The 19,546-nt window shown below is 42.3% G+C and overlaps 2 protein-coding genes across 3 annotated transcripts in view; both read right to left on the bottom strand.

Moving 5' to 3' along the window:
- ZNF407 (zinc finger protein 407) overlaps nt 1-7,310 on the bottom strand; it is a 334,843-nt gene extending 327,533 nt beyond the window's left edge. Inside the window, exon 1 of one of the 2 annotated variants that reach the window (XR_008331522.1) lies at nt 6,810-7,310. The gene's annotated coding sequence lies outside the window, so the exon portion shown is untranslated. The remainder of the gene's footprint in view (nt 1-6,809) is intronic. The other variant, XM_053396659.1, reaches the window with a different exon arrangement.
- Nucleotides 7,311-8,373: 1,063 nt separating this feature from the next.
- Nucleotides 8,374-17,846, bottom strand: LOC128417670 (beta-Ala-His dipeptidase-like). The gene is made up of 12 exons (XM_053396660.1): nt 17,706-17,846; nt 17,060-17,170; nt 16,813-16,956; nt 15,863-16,025; nt 15,502-15,584; nt 15,196-15,393; nt 14,678-14,762; nt 11,716-11,876; nt 10,760-10,924; nt 9,974-10,115; nt 9,339-9,486; nt 8,374-8,744 (listed from the first exon to the last, which is right to left on the bottom strand). The coding sequence occupies exons 1-12, from the start codon at nt 17,706-17,708 to the stop codon at nt 8,681-8,683; spliced, it is 1,467 nt and encodes a 488-aa protein (XP_053252635.1). The 5' UTR covers nt 17,709-17,846; the 3' UTR covers nt 8,374-8,680.
- Nucleotides 17,847-19,546: the final 1,700 nt, after the last annotated feature.

Genomic DNA, 19,546 nt, shown 5'->3' with positions numbered 1-19,546 from the left:
ACTGTCTCCTTCTATTTGGATCCTTTCAGTGGCATTTCTAACTGCAGGGGTTGAGTGTGTGCATATAAGGCAAGTTCAAGAAGCGAGCTTCAAATAAAAATATGATGTGCCCCCTCTAGAATATTCATCATAACTGAAGGCTACTTATTTGGTTCAATTAAAATATTAATGTGGAACTATTAATGAACAATGAACTTTATTAGGCTGGGAACGACCTAACCCTGCTGTTTCTAATGCTCAGTATTGCATCCAAACACTTCGTATCCCATCCCTCATTCCATTCACACAGTAAAAGCACATCATTATCCACAACTTCTACCAATGATACCCTGAGTCAATCATTCATGCAGGCACAAATGAACACATGGAGGGAGCCTTGTCAGGACACCTGCTCCACCCATCCCTGGTTTCCATGCTTTCAGATATTGCCATTTGTAAATAGTGCATTGAATGGGTGGATGTTGGTGTCAGAGCCCATGTATATGTTACCCCCGACAGCATCCACCACATCCTTCTTTGAACATGACTAAAGCAGCAAAGAAGGCTAGAGACATTCAATCCTGCCAAGCATACAGTGCAATGGTCAATCCATATGTACTTACTTCCTCCTGCTCCTCAGTCTATCATTCCCCTTGTTGAATCAAAAGTACCAAAGCCAGCCTCTCCTCCTTTTTATTTTGTATAGCAAGACTAATAAGTAGGGAAAGAAGTGCCCTATTTTAAAAGGAAATAATAGCAGGGAGAGGAGATTTCAGATGAGGCAAGCAGTGGAAGATGCTTCTCAGCCCTTCCAACTGCTGTATATTCAAGAACCCGGGCCCCCTTTCCCCATAAGTGTCAGCCAACAATGGGGAATGGTAGCTCTGGTGTTGATTTTTTTAAAAGGCTAATTTTCCTCCAAAGGCCTTCCAAGCAGGCTGTAACATAAGATAAAAACAATGGCCACAAAGTAAGCAAATACACTACAACATATAAAACAAAGAAACTGAATAGCAAAACATCAAAGCAACAAACACAGAAAATATAATCACATAAAGCAAGTTGAAAAATAAACCGTAGTATCGAGAAAACCAAGCAGTTTTCACAGAGACCCATTGCAACGTGTGGGCCAGATGGGTAACTCATTGGAGAGAGTTCCAAAACCTAGGCACTGCTACAAAAAATACTCTGTTCCATGTTTCCTCTAACCAATTGTCTATAGTGGTGGGACAGTGAAGAAAACCATTGCTAATTATCTCAATGAGGGGGCAAGTTTGTGTGAAGAAAGGTTCTTCCAAATTCTATAGCACTTTGAATAGAGACCCTTGATGCACTCTACAGGTCAAAGGTCAAGAGGCTGAGTACTAGTAATCCAGTATCATATTTTAGATCTGTGTTCCATTAAAGACCAGAGCCACTGTACAATGGTACTTCTCCACAAAGCTAATGGTATCAAAAGTCACTGAAATTTCCAATAAAGACAATGGGAACACACTTCCCTTTCCCTCTTCCATTGCAGACTATTCATCAGAGAAACCAAAGCAATTCCAAAACTAGATCACTAACCAGACTGAAATGGATCAGGTAATTAATATCAGGGAAATGACAGTCCTCTCTGTATGTGCTGTATTTTCAGAATACTATCATAAAGCTGTTATCTACTTTCCCTTGGTTAAAACAGCGCTTTTCATTAAAACTGGATGGTCAAATTGCCCCTTTGCTCTTTAGAAGAAGTTGCAAAATAGGCACCTCAAATTGTAAGATAAGGGTAGCTGGGATATAAATTCAGAACAATCCTGCACAACATGCTTAAGAAAAAGTCTTCATTAGCTTATCATCTACAAGCCTCCAACTTGAAATAATTTAAAGTTAAAAATATGGAAAGAACAGAAGAGGGTGTCAATGCAAGGTTATCCCTATTAACAACAAAACAAAATATAAACGTTAAGGATACTTCCTGGTATATCAGATGAACTGCTGGTTGCTTTTTGTCTTGATGCTGTTAATGCCACTGTTGTTTTGCAGCAGCTTATTCTTAACAATAAAGGCCTAGTTCTCATGTCACTTTAAACCTCAGTTAATAACAAACTATGGTCTAAATGTGAATGTGCAGCGTACTCACTGTAAGCTACTGAAAGTGTGGGCACTTCACTCTTCCGCCACACTGCAGCCTGACTTAGTGCTACTTCCACACCCAAGATCAAGGATAATTTCCGCCAAACAAAGCATGAGCGATGGGCCAAGAGCAACGCTTGATTTCAGTGCTAAGCCTTTAAACCATGGTTTAGTTTGGTGGGAGGGAGGGAACACAAGAGGGAGGGAACACAAGAGGTCTTCCCACATTCAGCTGGTATGGGAAATATCTGTGGGTACCTATATACCATATTTACTAGGACTGCCATATGTCCAGATTCTCCCAGATATTACTGGAATTTCAAAGGTGGAATTGATGTTTGGGGAAAATTTCTGAAAGACGGCACTTTGTCATAGAATCATAGAATCATAGAGTTGGAAGAGACCACAAGGGCCATCGAGTCCAACCCCCTGCCAAGCAGGAAACACCATCCTGGAAGAGCTCTATGAGTATGCAACATTACACATTCAGAGCTGTTTCCTATGCCAGCTGAACACTTGGGACAGCATGGCAGCATTTTCACCACACGGTAATGGTGTGTGTGGTGCACGTTGTCAGTAGCGGGGCAACTCCACATGGCCCCATCACACATTCTTTCAATATTGGGGGCAGGGGGTAATGTGAATGTCCATAGACAGAATCATCCCCAAACAAGAAGCTAGTTCTACACCCTGGCAAGCATTTAACCCCCTGAAGTATTTTTCAAACTGATCTTATCACATAGAAATTTCAAATTTAAAAATTCACGAATTTTGGAAACACTTGTTCTGGAAACAGATCTGCATATACAGGAACAGGTAAAATTTAGCAGTGTATATAAAACCAATATAAAGGCCTCGTTCAAAGGTTGCTAAACCATAGTTTGTGTGATCAAGAGCATCTTGAGGGTTCTTGTGGTTCCCCTGCCCTAGTGAGATATAATTGTGACTGACCATGACAACCAAACAGCTGTAAACAGTTTCTGCTAATTATAGTTTGTTCCCAAATCACAGATTTAAATTAGGATCTAATCCTGGTTTTAATACCTAGTTGAGAGCAAACTAGTTCAGTGGTACCTCAGGTTACTTAATTTGTTCCGGAGTTCCGTTCTTAACCTGAAACTGTTCTTAACCTGAAGCACCACTAGCTAATGGGGCCTCCTACTGCCACCGTGCCGCCAGAGCACGATTTCTGATCTCATCCTGAAGCAAAGTTCTTAACCTGAAGCACTATTTCTGGGTTAGTGGAGTCTGTAACCTGAAGCGTATGTGTCAGGGGCTCAGGAGCAGAAGCACAGGGGAGAGAGGAAATGGACAGCGAAGGGGAGGAATCCGAGGGCAGCGTAGGGGAGTATGACAGTGACCCGAGAGATTCCATGAGCTTCTCCAGCGAATCAGAAGATTCCCAGAAGGGGGCGCCGATGGTGAGGGCAAGGGGGGTCCCAGGGGGGACGCACCAGAAGCAAGGGGCCAGCGGGGACTCCCAAAGCAGCAGCGGGGGATCAGGACCAGCTTCCCCACCAGAGCGTAGTGGGGGGGAAGAGTCACATGTGTCAGGACCAGTGTCTCCTCCAGCGGGGAGAGAAGATGAGTCAGGGCTGACCACGCCTCCATCGGAAAGTGGGGAAACGGAGGGGAAGTCAGTTCCAGCTAGCCTCCCCGAAGGGGGGAGCAGTGACAGCAGTGTAACGGTCAGAAGGAAGGTGGCAGGCTGGGCGCGCGCGCCAAGTTCAAATGTACAGGCGCGCGGGACAGCAGGAAACCCGGATTGGGAACCAGGTCCTAAAGCCCGCTGGAGGGAGGGGGAAGATTCAGGGGACTCAGCGTCAGAAGAGTCTAGGAAGGGCGAGACCCCGACGGACAGGCGGACCCAGAGGAGGAAAGAACAAAGGAAGAGGCAGAGCAAGGCTAGAATCTTAAACTGGTGTCGGGGGGAGGAGATTCAGATGGAGCTTCGGCGGTCTAGAGTTTGAGACGTAGGGCTGCGCACTGCGGCTGTGGAAGTGAAACTGAACTTCAATAAAGACTTTTATACTTAACAAAGAAGCGGCGTTGGTCCTTTGTGAGCTGGGACCTAGGGCAGCTCTGACAGTATGTAACCCGAGGTACCACTGTAGTCGCAAAGAAAGTTCACTGTCAAAATTCTGGAGCCTCAGAAAAGAAATGGAGATTGAATGCAATTTCAGTTCTACCTGCCAACCCAACTCTTATGAAATTTCTTCCAACTTGAGTCATTACAGTAACCATGATTTCCAGAGATCACCAAAAAAAGGCATCTTCACTTCTAGAATAGTGCAACTTCGGCCTCCAGTGTGAACCTATGTGGTTCTTTGGAAGCAAGCATTTCTCCATACAGACACTTAACAACCTGGTGGCTTCCCTTGCTGAAGCATGTGTTCACCATGAGCAGACATAACAGCTATGAGCGGAGGCACATCTTCCAAAATTTATAAAAGCAGGATCTGATTCTTGCATTTATTTCTTGCATGTGCTCCGCATGCTGTCTCTTCAGAGTTCTAGTGGCATACAATCCCAAGGAGCTACACAGAGGCAAGGAATCTCAGGCCCAGGGGAAAATTTGGCCCTCAAAGGCTATCTGTTTGGCCCTTGGAACTCTCCCCATAACACACTCCTGCTTCACACACCAAGTGATTTTATCTGGCTGTAATATGTTCTTGAACTCTGATAAATTAGTTGTTCTTGCTTACCTTGATGGAATACAGTGGTGTGGGTACAAGCTAGCCTACTGTACGGAGGATAATGTTACATTTGTGGCTTCGCTTACTTTTGCCTCTGACCCAATCTACCACTGGTATGTGGTTCTCAGAAGGCTGTCTATACAGTGGTACCTCAGGTTAAGTACTTAATTCGTTCCGGAGGTCCGTACTTAACCTGAAACTGTTCTTACCCTGAAGCACCACTTTAGCTAATGGGGCCTCCCACTGCTGCTGCGCCGCTGGAGCACGATTTCTGTTCTCATCCTGAAGCAAAGTTCTTAACCCAAGGTACTATTTCTGGGTTAGCAGAATCTGTAACCTGAAGCGTATGTACCCCGAATGTGGACCTCAACTTGAAAAAGGTTCCCCATCCCTGGATTAGTTAGCATGTAGAACCAGAAACAACAAAGACACTTGTTAAATCTTTAAAAATAACCCATTTATTGCAGCTTATGTTTTCATGGGCTAGATTGAAACTGTGATGTCATGTGAAGTCTGGGTTACGGCACGCCTTCATAAACAGCCATTATTTACTGCTTTGTCCCAGCAGCCCTCGGGTACAAGCTAATATCTGCATAGCTCCAAACAGAGCCCAATACAAGTTTGCGCTCTCTTCCTACATTCCCATCTTGACTGTGACTAAATGCCAACCTTGTGGTTTCTAAATCATGCCAACTCCCCCCCCCCCCAAATACCTAAGAGCCGCTCCGTATCAGAACAAAGGCCCATCAGGTCCAGTACCCCGTTCTCAATGTAGCCAACCATCTACCTTTAATGGCTAGCAATCTCCTCCATGAATTTGTGTACAGTGGTACCTTGGTTCATGAACTTAATCCGTTCTGGGAGTTCATTCGACTCCCAAAACTGTTCGAAAACCAAGGTGCAGCTTCCAATTGGCTGCAGGAGCTTCCTGCACTCAAGTGGAAGCCACGTCAGATGTTCAGCTTCCGAAAAACGTTCACAAACCAGAACACTTTGCGAAGTTCAGGAGCTGATTTGTTCGACAACTAAGCCGTTCAAGAACCAAGTTACCACTGTAATTTGTTTAAAGCTGTTCCAAGTCGTTGGACATCGCTACCTGTTGTGGTAGCCATTTCTAGTTTAAGTATGCATTGCAAATGATCCTTTGGGTAACTTCCAACTCCACAATGCCAGGAAATGTGAATCATTTTTATCTTTTATCTGCCCTGAATCTTCCAACATGTTCAGATGTCCAGCATGCTCTCCTCCTCCCCAGTTTTCTTTTCTTTTTTTACATAAAAACTGCCAGCCTGATGAAGAGTTGGGATGAACTCGGAAGCTTGTGTCGTTTTGTACGGCCCTTAAAATATATATTTTTTGCCCCAGATTTTGGATTTTTTTGCTGGCGAGCGACAGCAGTGCGCGTGCGCTCCTCCTTCGGCCCAGGAAGAAAAGCTCCCTTATCGCTCACCCGCAAACATACAAGCCCTCGCGCAAGCGCAATCACAGCCCCCTGAAAAGAACGGTTTTAAAGCCACGGTCGAAAAGGCGCGTGCGCAACGTCCAGTCCCCCTCGCTCCTGAAAACGTGCCGCGCGACGAACATGCCTACTAACACGAAGAAGTCACAGACCACGAATAGCTTCCGCATGCGCACTCTGGACAAACTTTTTTCCTCCCCCTTCCTTTCTTTAAAAAAAAGTGGATGAGAAGCCTTGAGGCGTTAGCCAATCGCTATATGAAACCGTCTTCCCGCCCTCCGTGCCCAACCACTCAGGAATTCCCTCCTCAAGCATCAGACCCGCCGACGGTTACTGATTGGCCCAAAACGAGCTTCCTGCCCTCCCTCCCACTTATCGAGAGGAGGAAGGGGGAGAAAAAACGACGGCGGCACAGAGGCCCAAAAAGCCCTAGGGAAAGCGAGAAGGCCTGGAGAAAGCCAGGAACGACCGGGCGCCCCCAAGGATAAACGCCTACAACAACCTTAAGCAGAAGCCTCCCTCAGAAGCGAGGGGACCTCTGACCGTTGGTTTTTACTCACCGGATGGGGACGCCGTCCTCCTCCGCTTGTGATGATCTTGGTCACAAGTGGCGTGCCGTAGATTCGCCGAAGTGCGTCACTGTCGGAACGTGATGCGTAACGTCGTACGGAGGGGAGGGAAGACAGGAAATGTATGGAATGCAACGGCGGCAGTTGCTCCGCGGGCGGCGCGTGACTCCCTTTGAAGAAGCGAGGGCCTTAACTGTACCTCAGTGGCCCCGCGCGCCCCGTGGAGGTCGCTTCCTGCCCCTTCAGGCGCCTTCAGAGGCGCCCTAGCGGTGACTCGCTTTCCTCTGTTGCGCGTTCCGTGTAGCCAAAAGTGAAGGGGCTGGGTTGTGGCTGGCACCCTTGAGGCGAAACATGCACTCTGCACATGCCCCGAGGCACTCCTGTCCTCTATGACTCCCCGAGAGAACCTTGACAGCGAAAACAGGCTCTGGGATTCAGCTGAGGCCCCGGTGTTTCACTGCACACGCGCAATATTATCCTGAAACGAACCCTGTAGGCAGTGGGCTCAAGCCCTGCATTACCAAGCAGTCTTTAGTTGCTAGTTGACGAAGGGGCAATATCCAGATGCCATGTTTGTGTATGTTCCGTGTGTAAACACGTCAGGTGTTAACAAACCAGAATTGTTTAGGCATGAAGCAACTCAAAAGTTAAAAATATCTACACACAAAAGGTAGTGTTCTTTGTTTAACTGGTGAAGAGGTAGAGATTGACTTAACTAGCAAAAAATAAATTGTATGAAGGACTTACAATGGCCGGGTGGGGAAAAACTTCCAGTTTTGGGAAATTGATTGAAAATCCCCCTCCCAAAAGATACTAATATATAGTGGTAATTGATTTATTATAAACCCCAAGCAGGCATGTAAGCTTAAAAACATACTTATGTTATATTTATTACTTGCTTCATATCCAGAAGGGTTCACATGGTGACTTTTAGAAATTACAGTGAATTTTGTTAGACTAAATATGTTGTTGTGTGACTTGTTTGATTGCCACTTTGCTATTTTTCAAACTTTAACACTCTCATTTTAGTAGGACTACACTGTGAATTATGAAACTTACTGTCTTTTTTTGACTGTAAAGGAAAATAAAAATACTTCAGTTGAATAAATAAAAAATACTAGTAAGCCTGCAAATTTTCAATGGTAGCCACTGCCTCCATATGCCACTAATATGCAATTGTCTTTTGCCTGGGAACCTGACAATGTGCCCAAGGTTTCAAAATTGCATCTGCCACCCTCATAGAAAGAGTATGGACTCAGGATATGGTCTGAAGGTACATGAAGCCATCATTTTGCTGAAGCTAAGCAGCTCTTGATCCTGTCTGTGCCTACATGGGTAAGCACTTGAGATCCCCATGTATGCAGTTACCACATTTAAGAAAAAGATGCTGCAAAGAAGTGTGCAGCCAGCAGAGGGTGTATAGTGCACATGAATACAGTAGTTCAGTCACACAGGGTGCAACCATACCTTTAAACAGACTTAAAAACATTTAGGAATGTGATGTGTCATTTGTGGGTAGCACATCTTTTACAAAAAACATAGTAAGAGGGTCATCTTAAATTTAGAAAACCCAGGTGGCAGTATTTATTCCTTTTCCTTTCTGAGAGTCCAGAGTTCTTAAGGAAGCAAGAAAGTTCTGTACAGGCACATAAAGAAAGGAGGAATGGGACCTCCAAATGTAAAAATAAAACAAAATATTTTATTGCAGGGGGGATCTTCTCTTTTTTCCACACAAGTATTTATTGGTTTTATCACGTTTAAATTACTAAATATATTTGTGTATATGTGTTCCTTTAAGAACATTTCAAAAAAGGAAGTATGCATCTGTGCTTTAGAGGGTTTTTATCATCATCCCATCTTCTCTAGGTAGAAGCAAGTTCTTGAAGGAAGGCTGCATATAGTTTGGTTCCCTCAATGAAGTTGTACCTACATTTAAAAAGAAAACAAGATTAATAGTGGGCATGCAAAAGCAGATATAGCGCAGATGGAATATGAGAGTCTAAATTACAACTTGGCAAAAATGTATGACTACGTTAATGGGTAAGCATCATAATTATGGCCAATACTACATCTGGTTTTATTATTCACGCTTTTTCTACTTCATTTACATCAGTATTTCAAATGCTGTATGTTTAGTTTTTCCATCTTCAAGAAGCTTCTAGGTGGTTTATGTTGCACACAAAACAGAAGTCCCAAAGTTGTCTTCTCTCCAGAGATTATGCTTAAAATTCACTTACCGTAGCATTTTCCCACTAGTAAAAGACTTCATTGCAGTGTTACCTCTGGTTACGTACTTAATTCGTTCCGGAGGTACGTTCTTAACCTGAAACTGTTCTTAACCTGAAGCACCACTTTAGCTAATGGGGCCTCCCGCTACTGCTGCGCCACCGCCGCACGATTTCTGTTCTCATCCTGAAGCAAAGTTCTTAACCCAAGGTACTATTTCTGGGTTAGCGGAGTCTGTAACCTGAAGCGTATTTAACCAGAGGTACTACTGTGTTTTAAAGGCCTACAGATTACCTGTTGATCTTTTCATTTTGACCATGAGGGGCGTCATCTGGTCCTCCTATTCCTAGAAGCATTATACTCTTTCCAGTTACGTCTTGGAAATGTGAAACAATTGGAATTGTTCCACCTATTCGGGTCAAGTCAGCCTCAGTGTGGAATACTAAGAAATAGGAATAAAAGAAAACTTAATTTTCATAGACTGGTTACTTAACATTTTATCCAACTAAGTCCCAGAACAGACACATTTGTCTTTGTTGCAATCTTGAGTTAAAAGTTAACTACTTCTAAACTTAAAGTTGTGATCCTGTCTGTAACTGACAAAATCCAGAAAAACAACTGTTTTAAATCTTCTGCAGCAAAACAGTTCTGTCTTAATACGTCCCATGACTGTTCTTTAAAATATGTTTTCACAAAACGAGCCTCTTCCAAGGCCAAAATTCTCCTTCAGAATACTGTGTGAATTACATACACATTCATATAACATTGCAGCTTTATTATTAGATGCATGTGTAGATTACTTTGGATTTTTTATAATGATGCAGCCATTGCTATTAAGTTTTCTACACTGCTTTTCAGTATGCTGGGTGCTTCATAATAATCACAATAGCCCCAAAGTTTTGTAATTTGTTGCAGTGAAGTGACCAGACCTTTCTCTATTGCCTTTCTTCCAGCCAAATACAGAGGTTCATCTGTATCGGAAAGCCACGGCTTTGATGCTTGCACATTGGTTATTTCAATATGATTAGGGCTGTTCCGTTCAGCAAATTTCTTGTTCAAATGATCCATTACCTCAAGAGAATAATAGTGAAAGTTTATTCTAGTTTGCTCCTGGTGAAAATTAAATCTGTCATAATAACACAATAATATATTAATTATTTGCTTATGAAGATGCATTGTGGGATAATGACCTGCAGTATTCATGGTCTAGCACACTTTGAGCTTTGAATAAAGGCTGATCAATGTGCTGATGATTATCTTTTGGTACTTCAATGTGCTGGTCATTATTCAAATTCCCATTCTCTGTGATTCAAGCTAGTACCTTAAATATATTAACTTCATTTTGAGTTAATTCACTAGCAATGCCTTGCATGTTATCCAGAAGTAAGCCTCAGTTTAATTCATGTGAAGTAAGCATACTTGAGTTGCAGTCTTAGGCTACAATCCTTTACACACCTATTTGATAAGAATTCCTATAGAACTCAGTAGGGATTATTTATGAGTGAACATGCATTGTATTCCATTGCATGGCAACAATCTTGTATACACCTACCTGGGAATAAGCCCTATTGAATACAGTGGGGACCTACTTCTGAGTAGGTCTATTTTAGGCTAGGTTGCTAGAAACATCACATCAGCTGAGGAAAGCAAATGATTAGCACTGTTTACCACAAGAGAATAGAGAGATTTTAAAGACACACAACCCAGAGCTCTACCTGTTTTTTTACTACAGAGCGATCCATATGGGGAACCAGGCGTATTGAAAATTTCCCAATTACTCTTGCAGGGATTACAGTCTTAGTTCCAGGTGCAGAGAAAGCTCCTTCAATTCCATGGATGGACAAAGATGGATAGCGCGACTTCCGCATTAATAATTCTTCCTAAACAAAAAAAGCAACTTTTAAAGCAATATATAAAGTCTTAAACAATAAGTTGCAGTTTGCTCACCATTCCTATTATTTTACACAGACAAATGGGTTATTTATATCATTATTATCATTTGCATTTTTAGTTGCTTTTTCATGAAATGTGATCCAAAGTGACCTGCAAACTAATAAAACATGAAAACTAGATTCTGAAAACTGAATCATTTTTTGAGCCTGGAATACGTGGTCTTATGGCACCCCTACTTCCTATAAATGGTAATGTGTGTTGCGTCACTTTTTTCAAAATGTGGTAAGCTACCTGGTATGTTTGTCATCCCCCCACCCTCACTCATTCTACTGAGTGGGGTGCTAGACTTTGGACCAAAAATCCTAATATTCCTGACGGCAGAACTAATTCAGACTAATCATGGAGAGAGTGGTTGACACATTTTTCTATCTCATGATACTAGACTTGGGGTTACTCTAGAACCCCCAATCAGACTGACAATTCCACACAAGGTGGAATTCATTAATACAGGCTAAGAAAATGGTCTAGTGACTTGTATACATATTTTACAAGCATATTTCTGCAAAAAGGGAAATGCTGCCCTTTCATTACACCCAAAATCAGCTGCCTGTAGTAGCCATCCCAGACTGCCTAATGGTAGAGCAGACCCAGATTTGACCATGCTTCTACATCAACTATAAAGGAATTCCCACAATTTGCCCCATCCTAACTGAAAATTCTGAAACCAGCTATCAAAAGCCCAGCTTAGAATTCAATACAAAATCAATATGGCATATACTTTAGTGCTACATGTGAAGTTTCTTATGCCAAATGTGTCCTTCAGCTTCTTGAAATCCCATTCAATTTTTTCATAGAGTTTCTTTTCTTTTTCCGTAAGAGGAGCAACTGCATCATAAATCCCAGGTATCAGTATATGACCAGAAGAATCGACAAGGGTACCTGAAAACAAATGTACAAGTTCTGAAGAGGAACTACAGAAATAACAGAACTTGCAGTTACTTTTGTTTTTTTAATGGACAGAATGTAATACCAAACATCAATTAAAATTGCTTACTTTAAAACTAGGGAATACAGAAGGCAAGCCTCAAAATAGTCCTTTAATTTTTTAAAAGTTTATTGAATATTTCTCCTAATTTCTATTTAAAAAATCAATAAATTGTAGCTGCCCCATTTCCCTTTTATTTTTAAACAAAACGTTACATGATAAACTTACAGAAAATGCTAAGCTTTGCTGTTCTCTAAGAATCTCTATGAAGAGCTATGCTTCTTCGGCCTCATAGAACATGCACAACTGGTAAGGAACTTTAATATATAGATAAACCTATAAAACCAGATCCCCAGAGTAAGATGATGGCTAAATAAGAATAAGATAAATGGGGGGAGGTAGTGGGAATAATAGCATACATGTGGCAAACTGACCCCAACCTATGAATGCTCATTAGAATGTCTATAGACGTAATAAAATAAAATAAAAATTCCTTCCAGTAGCACTTTAGAGATCAACTAAGTTTGTTATTGGTATGAGCTTTCGTGTGCATGCACACAAGAAGTGTGCATACACACGAAAGCTCATACCAATAGCAAACTTACAGTGGTACCTCGCAAGATGAAAAACGCGCAAGACGAAAGAGTTTTCCGTTTTTTGAGTCGTTCCGCAAGACGAATTTCCCTATGGGCTTGCTTCGCAAGACGAAACGTCTTGCGAGTTCTTGCGAGATTGTTTCCTTTTTCTTAAAGCCGCTAAGCCGTTAATAGCCGCTAAGCCGCTAATAGCCGTGCTTCGCAAGACGAAAAAAACCGCAAGACGAAGAGACTCGCGGAACGGATTAATTTCGTCTTGCGAGGCACCACTGTAGTTGGTCTCTAAGGTGCTACTGGAAGGAATTTTTTGTTTGTTGTTTCGACTACAACAGACCAACATGGCTTCCTACCTGTAATATAGACGTAATAGTCTTGTTTCAGGAGCAGCTTGCTGCCCTCGCCAAAGTCTTGCTTACTAGGGTTACCAGATCTTGTGAGAGCCCAGTGAAATCACGTGGAGGCCACTGTGAGATCTCACAGGGCTTTTGTGGGATCTCACTGGAAGCCTGAAGCCGCTGTAGCCACTTCTTACTTTGGGAGGGGGGGTGCCCAAGGAGGCACCCCTTGGATTCTTCTGCCTCATGGATGGTGTTATGTACTGAGTTGAATACAATCCAAAATGCAGCAGTCTGATTGGTCCTAGAACAATAGGATTCAGAATGCAGCAGTCTGATTGGTCCCAGAACAATAGGATCTAGAATGCAGCAGTCTGATTGGTCTGCAGGAGCCACCCAATCCAGCTCCAGGTGGAAGTGAATCCGCAACCTGGTTGGCCTACAGGAGAATCCCAGAATTAGCCAATCTCGTAGGGCCCATTGTGTAAATAATGTACATAAAGCAGACATTTCGGGGGAACTGGTTTTCGTCACTACTATGAGCTGAATAAAGAGCATGAAATCCATACTTGACTCTGAGTATATTTCAGATGGGATGGTCCTACCTGATTTGCACATCAAGCTAAGCAAAACCATGGACTTGCAAGCATGAAAACTCCAGACAGGAGACTGTGACCACATTGCTCTGCCCTGATCATTTGGCTGCTGTCGTGTGCTAAGCTAAGCTATGGCTTGGCTTAGCATGTTGTCCAAACCAGTACTCATTATTTAGCTTTCTCCAGACTGTGGAATGCCCTCCCATCAAATGTCAAGGAGATGAGTAACTATATAACTTTTTGACATGCTTGGTTTAGCATCTTGTCCAGACCAGTACTCATCGTTTAGCTTTCATTTAGCCCTCCCATCAGATGTCAAGGAAATGAGTAACTATGTACCTTTTTGAAGACATCTAAAGGCAGGGAGCCCTTTATCAGGAAGCTATTTAACGTGTAATGTTTTATTATGTTTTTATATGTCTTAGAAGCTGCCCAGAGTGCTGGGGTGCGGTAAAATGGTGGTGGTGGTGATGATGATGATGATGATGATGATGATGATAGCAATGAAACAATTTCATTAAATATAAAGTTGATCTTCCATATATGACTGGGTGGCACCTCAAGGAAACCCTTCATAAAGAAAAATGCCTTCAAACATCATCACACTAGGCACCTGTCTAGTTTTGGCTGGTAATTTATTCTAGAGAGCTAGAGTTCCAGCACTAAAAGTTCAGTTTCTAGCATAGGCTAAACACACCTCTGGGGCTTATGGTACTCTCAGCAGTGCCCCATCTGAGGAGCACAGTTGCCCGGCAGGGATATACGCAAGGCGTATATCCTGGTAATTTATTCTAGAGAGCTAGAGTTCCAGCACTAAAAGTTCAGTTTCTAGCATAGGCTAAACACACCTCTGGGGCTTATGGTACTCTCAGCAGTGCCCCATCTGAGGAGCACAGTTGCCCGGCAGGGATATACGCAAGGCGTATATCCTGATCCCAAGTTGTTTAGGGCTTTAAGGCTAAAAGCAAGACCCTGAACTGCACATATTGGCAGCCACCGCAGTTTCTTCAGCAGAGGTGTTATATGACGCTGAGAGGGTTCCTCAGTCAACAATTAAGCCCTGCATTTTGCACTAGCTGCAGCTGTGAAGGTGCCCAAGGGAAGCCCCACACAGAGCGCATTGTGGTAATCCAGTCTTGAGGTTACCAATGCTGAAATCTCAGTAGTCAAGCTTTGAAGCAGCCTAGAAGGTGTGAGCTAGTTGTTCACTAGTAGAAACTCTACTTACTCAACAGATATATTAAGTCACTGGTTGCTTCAGGAACTATACCTCCAAAGGTCCCTGAATGCAAGTCTTTTTTAGCACATTCAACCTAGAAAAAAGTAGATAAAGGAATCAGAGGGTGTATTAGCATGCCATGCCATACCAAGATTTTGCATCAGGAAAATGAACAGGCACAAGCTTCACGTTTGTGAGCTCATCCCTCTCAGACATCCATCAATTAAAAATTGTAATCCTTGCTTAGCAGCTTATTCGTTAGAAACTTTACAGGCAAATGATAATAAAATGAATGATAAGATGTATCTATAAAATTAGCATTATTATTATATCCCAACTTTCCTCCAAGTAGCTCAAGGTGGACCATTGTTCTCCTCACCTCTATTTTATTCTAACAACCCTGTGAGGTAAATTAAGCTGGGCTTCATGGCTGCATTGGATTAGAACCCTAGTCTCCTGGGGCATAGTCCAACCATTATACCACACTCATTCTACTAGTTGTAACAATATTAAAGAGCCCCAAATACCTCAATTAAGAAGTAGCTGTTTCCCCTTGTTCCATATGTAATACTTGGTTTGTTGCTGATCCATGAGGAATCAGTGATCACAATGTAATCGACATCTGAAAAAAACGTACTGTTTCTCTCTTCAACCAGTTTCAATAGTCCAGGCGATCCTACTTCTTCCATGGCTTCAAGGAGAAACTTTACATTCACAGGAAGTTCCTGTCAGAGAGCGGTTTAAAATGTAGTAAACAATGTGTTTGTTTTGTTTTGATGGCAGATTTCATGAAATAAGAAAGACTTGTTAAAAAAAAACAAAAAATCATATACATATTGTTGAAGTGCTTCTACTGCATTCAGTACAGCCAGAATTTGCCCTTTGTCGTCCGAGGTTCCACGTCCATACAGACTACCTTGAAAATAAAAGTGAAATAAAGAGAAGCTGATAGAATCCAGTTATTCAATTGTACAGTGTTTTACAAGTTCAGAGGTGACATAAGAGTCCTGTTGTACCAGATAAAATGTCCATTTGGTTCACCATCCTGTTTCCACAGTGGCCAATCAGATGTCTGCTGGAAATTCACAAGCAGAGCCTGAAGCAATATCTTCTCCCACTATTGCCACCCAAGAACTGGTATTCAGTGACATTCTGTCACTGTATTGCTGCCATTGAATAATAATAAATGCTCACCATCTTTTTCTGTCAAATTGTATGGCTCTGATGCCCATCCATCCTCTAATCTGGCTGGCTGCACATCCAGATGTCCATAAAAACAAACTGTATGTTTTTTAGGGTCCTTTTTAAGTTCTGCCAGAATGACTGGTGGCAAACGAGGTGTACTTCCATTATGCAGCTAAAGGAGAAGCGATGCATTAACAGTGCAATCCTATACAAGTGCTAGAAGTTATCACTTCCCTCTTTTACCCAATCGCCTCACCTCCTGACCACGTTATAGTCCATCTATATATATTGTTAAGTTATGGGTGAACATGTCAGACGACACAGCGATTCTTCAAACAGCCCTTCTTTATTCAGAGGCCAGAACAGAACTGAGCTGAAGGGCTCAGTGAGCCTGCTTATATAGAGCTCCAGTACACATAATTGTTACAACTTTCTAAAACTATCCAATCACTGAACGTCACTTTCGATCCCTTATTTGCATAACTATCTACAGTATCCCCCTGCTGGCCCAGGGTGAGAACTTCAGTACATAACATATATAGCTGCTTCCTATGTAACTTATGTTACTGGCAATTCTATCTTTCCTTTAGATCATATTTTTCAGTTGTGATCCAGTGGACAGAGACTTTATTTCTATCTTCTATACTTCAGCAAATATTGGAGGAGGAGGAGGAGGAGAGTGGGTGACCAAAACACATAGCATGAAAGACTGGAATGTTTTAGGCAGATTAACGAAGACTCTTCAGAGACATTAAGCAGTAGCCTTAAGGCAAGCATAAGCAAACTTGGCCCTCCAGATGTTTTGGGACTACAACTCCCATCATCCCGAGCTAACAGGACCAGTGGTCAGGGATGATGGGAGTTGTAGTCCCAAAACATCTGGAGTTTGCCTATGCCTGCCTTAAGGTGATCCTCATTATATATGAAGATAGATTTCATGCTGAAACACAATAGATTACCTCTTGTACACCCAGTTCTGCCAACTCAACAGTTCCTCCTAAATATTTTATCCTCTCTTCTGCTAAATGTATCATTTCAATCAGTTCTTGCCTCTTCAGAAGGTTACTGGAGTCACTTTCAATGGCCACCCATTCTCTGAGTCTCTGTGAAAAGAGGAAATTATGAGGGGGATGGAATCCATATTCCAGGTAACACTCCTTCATTCTAGTTTTCCAGCTTGTCCCAAAATAGTACACCCGCTTGTACCTGTACATATTCATGTTGATGTGCATCAATGTACTGAAATATTTGATCTGAAGGGGCAAGTGATGCTTCACTGGTGATAGTTGTGAAAGCAAGAAGAAATACAAGGGATATCTGAAAGAATAATTACTATTATTATTAGTAGCCTGCAATTCTCAGAACCAAAATTCCATACAGTTTGCCCTGGACTGTTTGGTTACAGAAGATTCCACTTTATCCAGGGGGCAGGGGGTGAGACTAGAGTTTGCCCTATAAGTTAAGATTGCTGTTTGTTATTCTATCACTGTTGTCTTAGTCTAGATTAATCTTTGCTTTGAAAAACAAACCGCTGGCAAACGCTTCCATTGCAATAGTTCCGTTTCCTGACTGCTTACAATATTTGCCACTTGCCTGAGCGGTGAGATGTTCCAAGGACAGTGCTCTATGCAATTTAGTTTTCTATACAGTTCACTATAGACTTACAGTACCTTTTGTGGGGAGGGACACACACACACACACACACACACACACACACACACACACAGAGTGTTTTTAAGGATTATAATATATCTCTTCTGCATATGTTCCATCAGTCCAAAAGCAGACTGATGGATTCTTCTCACCCATACTTAGCATTTGCAAATAGTAAGAGAAACAGGCAATACTTCACCATGGCAGTAGAGACAAGTAGTGGCAGAATTTATTCTTCTTGTCTTCTTTGCCAATAGAGTCAGTAAGCAGAGGCTGTGAGACGTCCTCTTATTTCAAAATCCAGTAAGCTTTTGCTTTACAAGTCATTCCGCACCACCAATTTTATCTCAGTTCCCACTGTTTATTTAGCCTGAGCAAACAGTTTGCTAATTTGTTAACTGTCTGGTTGATGCGTTTTTTCCAGGAAGTTGCAGTTACTGTGCAGTAAACACAAGCCGATCCATCAACGCCCGCAGTGTTGGAAAATAATTGAGTATAGTGTGGGCATCAGAGAAATTTAAGGATTGTAAAATTTAATACTGTACGGAGAATGAGAGCTATCCAGCACAGTGCCACTATAGGGCATGGCCATCCAATGTTTCAGTGTCGCACAGTTGTGGGTGCAAGTTGCTTCTGGAAGAAGTGATGAGGAGTCCAATATGCCCAGAAGAGAAGTATGGTATTTGCTGGATTAGGCATAAACAAAGATTCAATAAGAAAAACCTTCCCCCAACTTTGCTCCCTCACTGCCCCTTCAAAGCACCTTCCGGCTTTTAGTTTTGTTATCATTATTTTTACTTTAACTGTAAAATTTAAAAAAGAGTAAAAAGTATTTTGAGCAATAAACTCACAGGACCAGATACTGCAATTCCAGGTTTGAAATGTCCCTGGGAGAAGTGGATGCTGGTGCCATTACCCACTTGTCACTATTTTAATTTCCTGCAACGTCTCAAAACAGTGCTAAGTTGAGGGTGTTTTGTTGGAAATTAAAATGATCCAGACTGGAGCACTGGAATTTATTGCATTTTAATTTTTAAATGGGGACCAGGGAAGGTATCAGCAGTGAGCCCTACAAGGACAAGCACCAAAAGATGTCCAGTGCTAACACCAGATCACAGGGAAATCATAATCTCTTTTAAATAGTACCAATTCCCCTGTAGCCAAACCCACAAATAAAGCCTTAAGTATGTACTCAATTAGATGTGCACTGCACTACAAGTTCAACTTCCACCGTATCTGAAATTAGGTATATCCTTGGATAGCTGGTATGGACACACAGGAAGGCCACTTACGCATTGCCAAAAAGGACACATATTTGCATAGTATTTGCATGTGTTAATTCATATGCAGAGCTGCAAATTTAGCAATAATGAGCATTATTTAAATAGCATTGCTATTATTTAAATCTCATCATAGCTGTGAAGACTAAACTGGGTGCCTGCTCAGTCTTCTCTTGAGGAGTGAACTGCTAATGGGCAACTTCAAGGCTGCGGCTCTTCCAAGGGATCTCTATCTTCCAGCTGGATTTGGGCCCTTCAACTAGAGAACTGTCATCGGCAAAGTAGGACACATGGCCATCTAAATAGACCCACTTAATAAAGCAGTCACAAAATTACTGGCCGTTTGACTGCCCACAACCTACTGCCCAAATTATTCCCATTCTGATTTGTTACTGAAATCTGCGAGGAGAAAGATTAGTTCTCAGAGAGCCATGTCCCATTTTTATCAGTTATCTGTGTCTCCTTCACTGAAGGTTTGAGAGGCCCTTGGTAGGTTTCTCCATTGGGAAGTGGGTGTGGGATGCTGTAAGAGGGAAAATGCAAGGCAGACGCCTGCAGGTTCTTGGAAGGTGCAGTAGGCCAGGGCAGATCCGATTACTCAGGGCCGTTCTGCAAGGATACACATCAAATGTACCACAAGCAGACTGTACCTATTTCACAACTCTTCTGCAACGACTTCTCAGTGTCAAACGTGCACCAGCCAGCCCACAGCTGATGGGGATATAGATTTGCTGGTTTGGTTCACAGCAAGCATATTGGT

Source organism: Podarcis raffonei, chromosome 7 (genome assembly GCF_027172205.1).
Source record: "Podarcis raffonei isolate rPodRaf1 chromosome 7, rPodRaf1.pri, whole genome shotgun sequence".
NCBI classification, from domain to species: domain Eukaryota; kingdom Metazoa; phylum Chordata; class Lepidosauria; order Squamata; family Lacertidae; genus Podarcis; species Podarcis raffonei.
The sequence above is the reverse complement of the archived record's forward strand: the minus strand, read 5'-3'. Positions and strand labels throughout refer to the sequence as shown.

What these genes read in the sequence shown, in the direction of transcription:
- LOC128417670 (XM_053396660.1), bottom strand. An exon ending in ATCAACATGAATATGTACAG is followed by an intron (nt 16,957 to 17,059) that starts GTACAAGCGGGT and finishes CTCTTTTCACAG; the next exon opens with AGACTCAGAGAATGGGTGGC. An exon ending in CAATTTGACAGAAAAAGATG is followed by an intron (nt 15,585 to 15,862) that starts GTGAGCATTTAT and finishes TTTATTTTCAAG; the next exon opens with GTAGTCTGTATGGACGTGGA.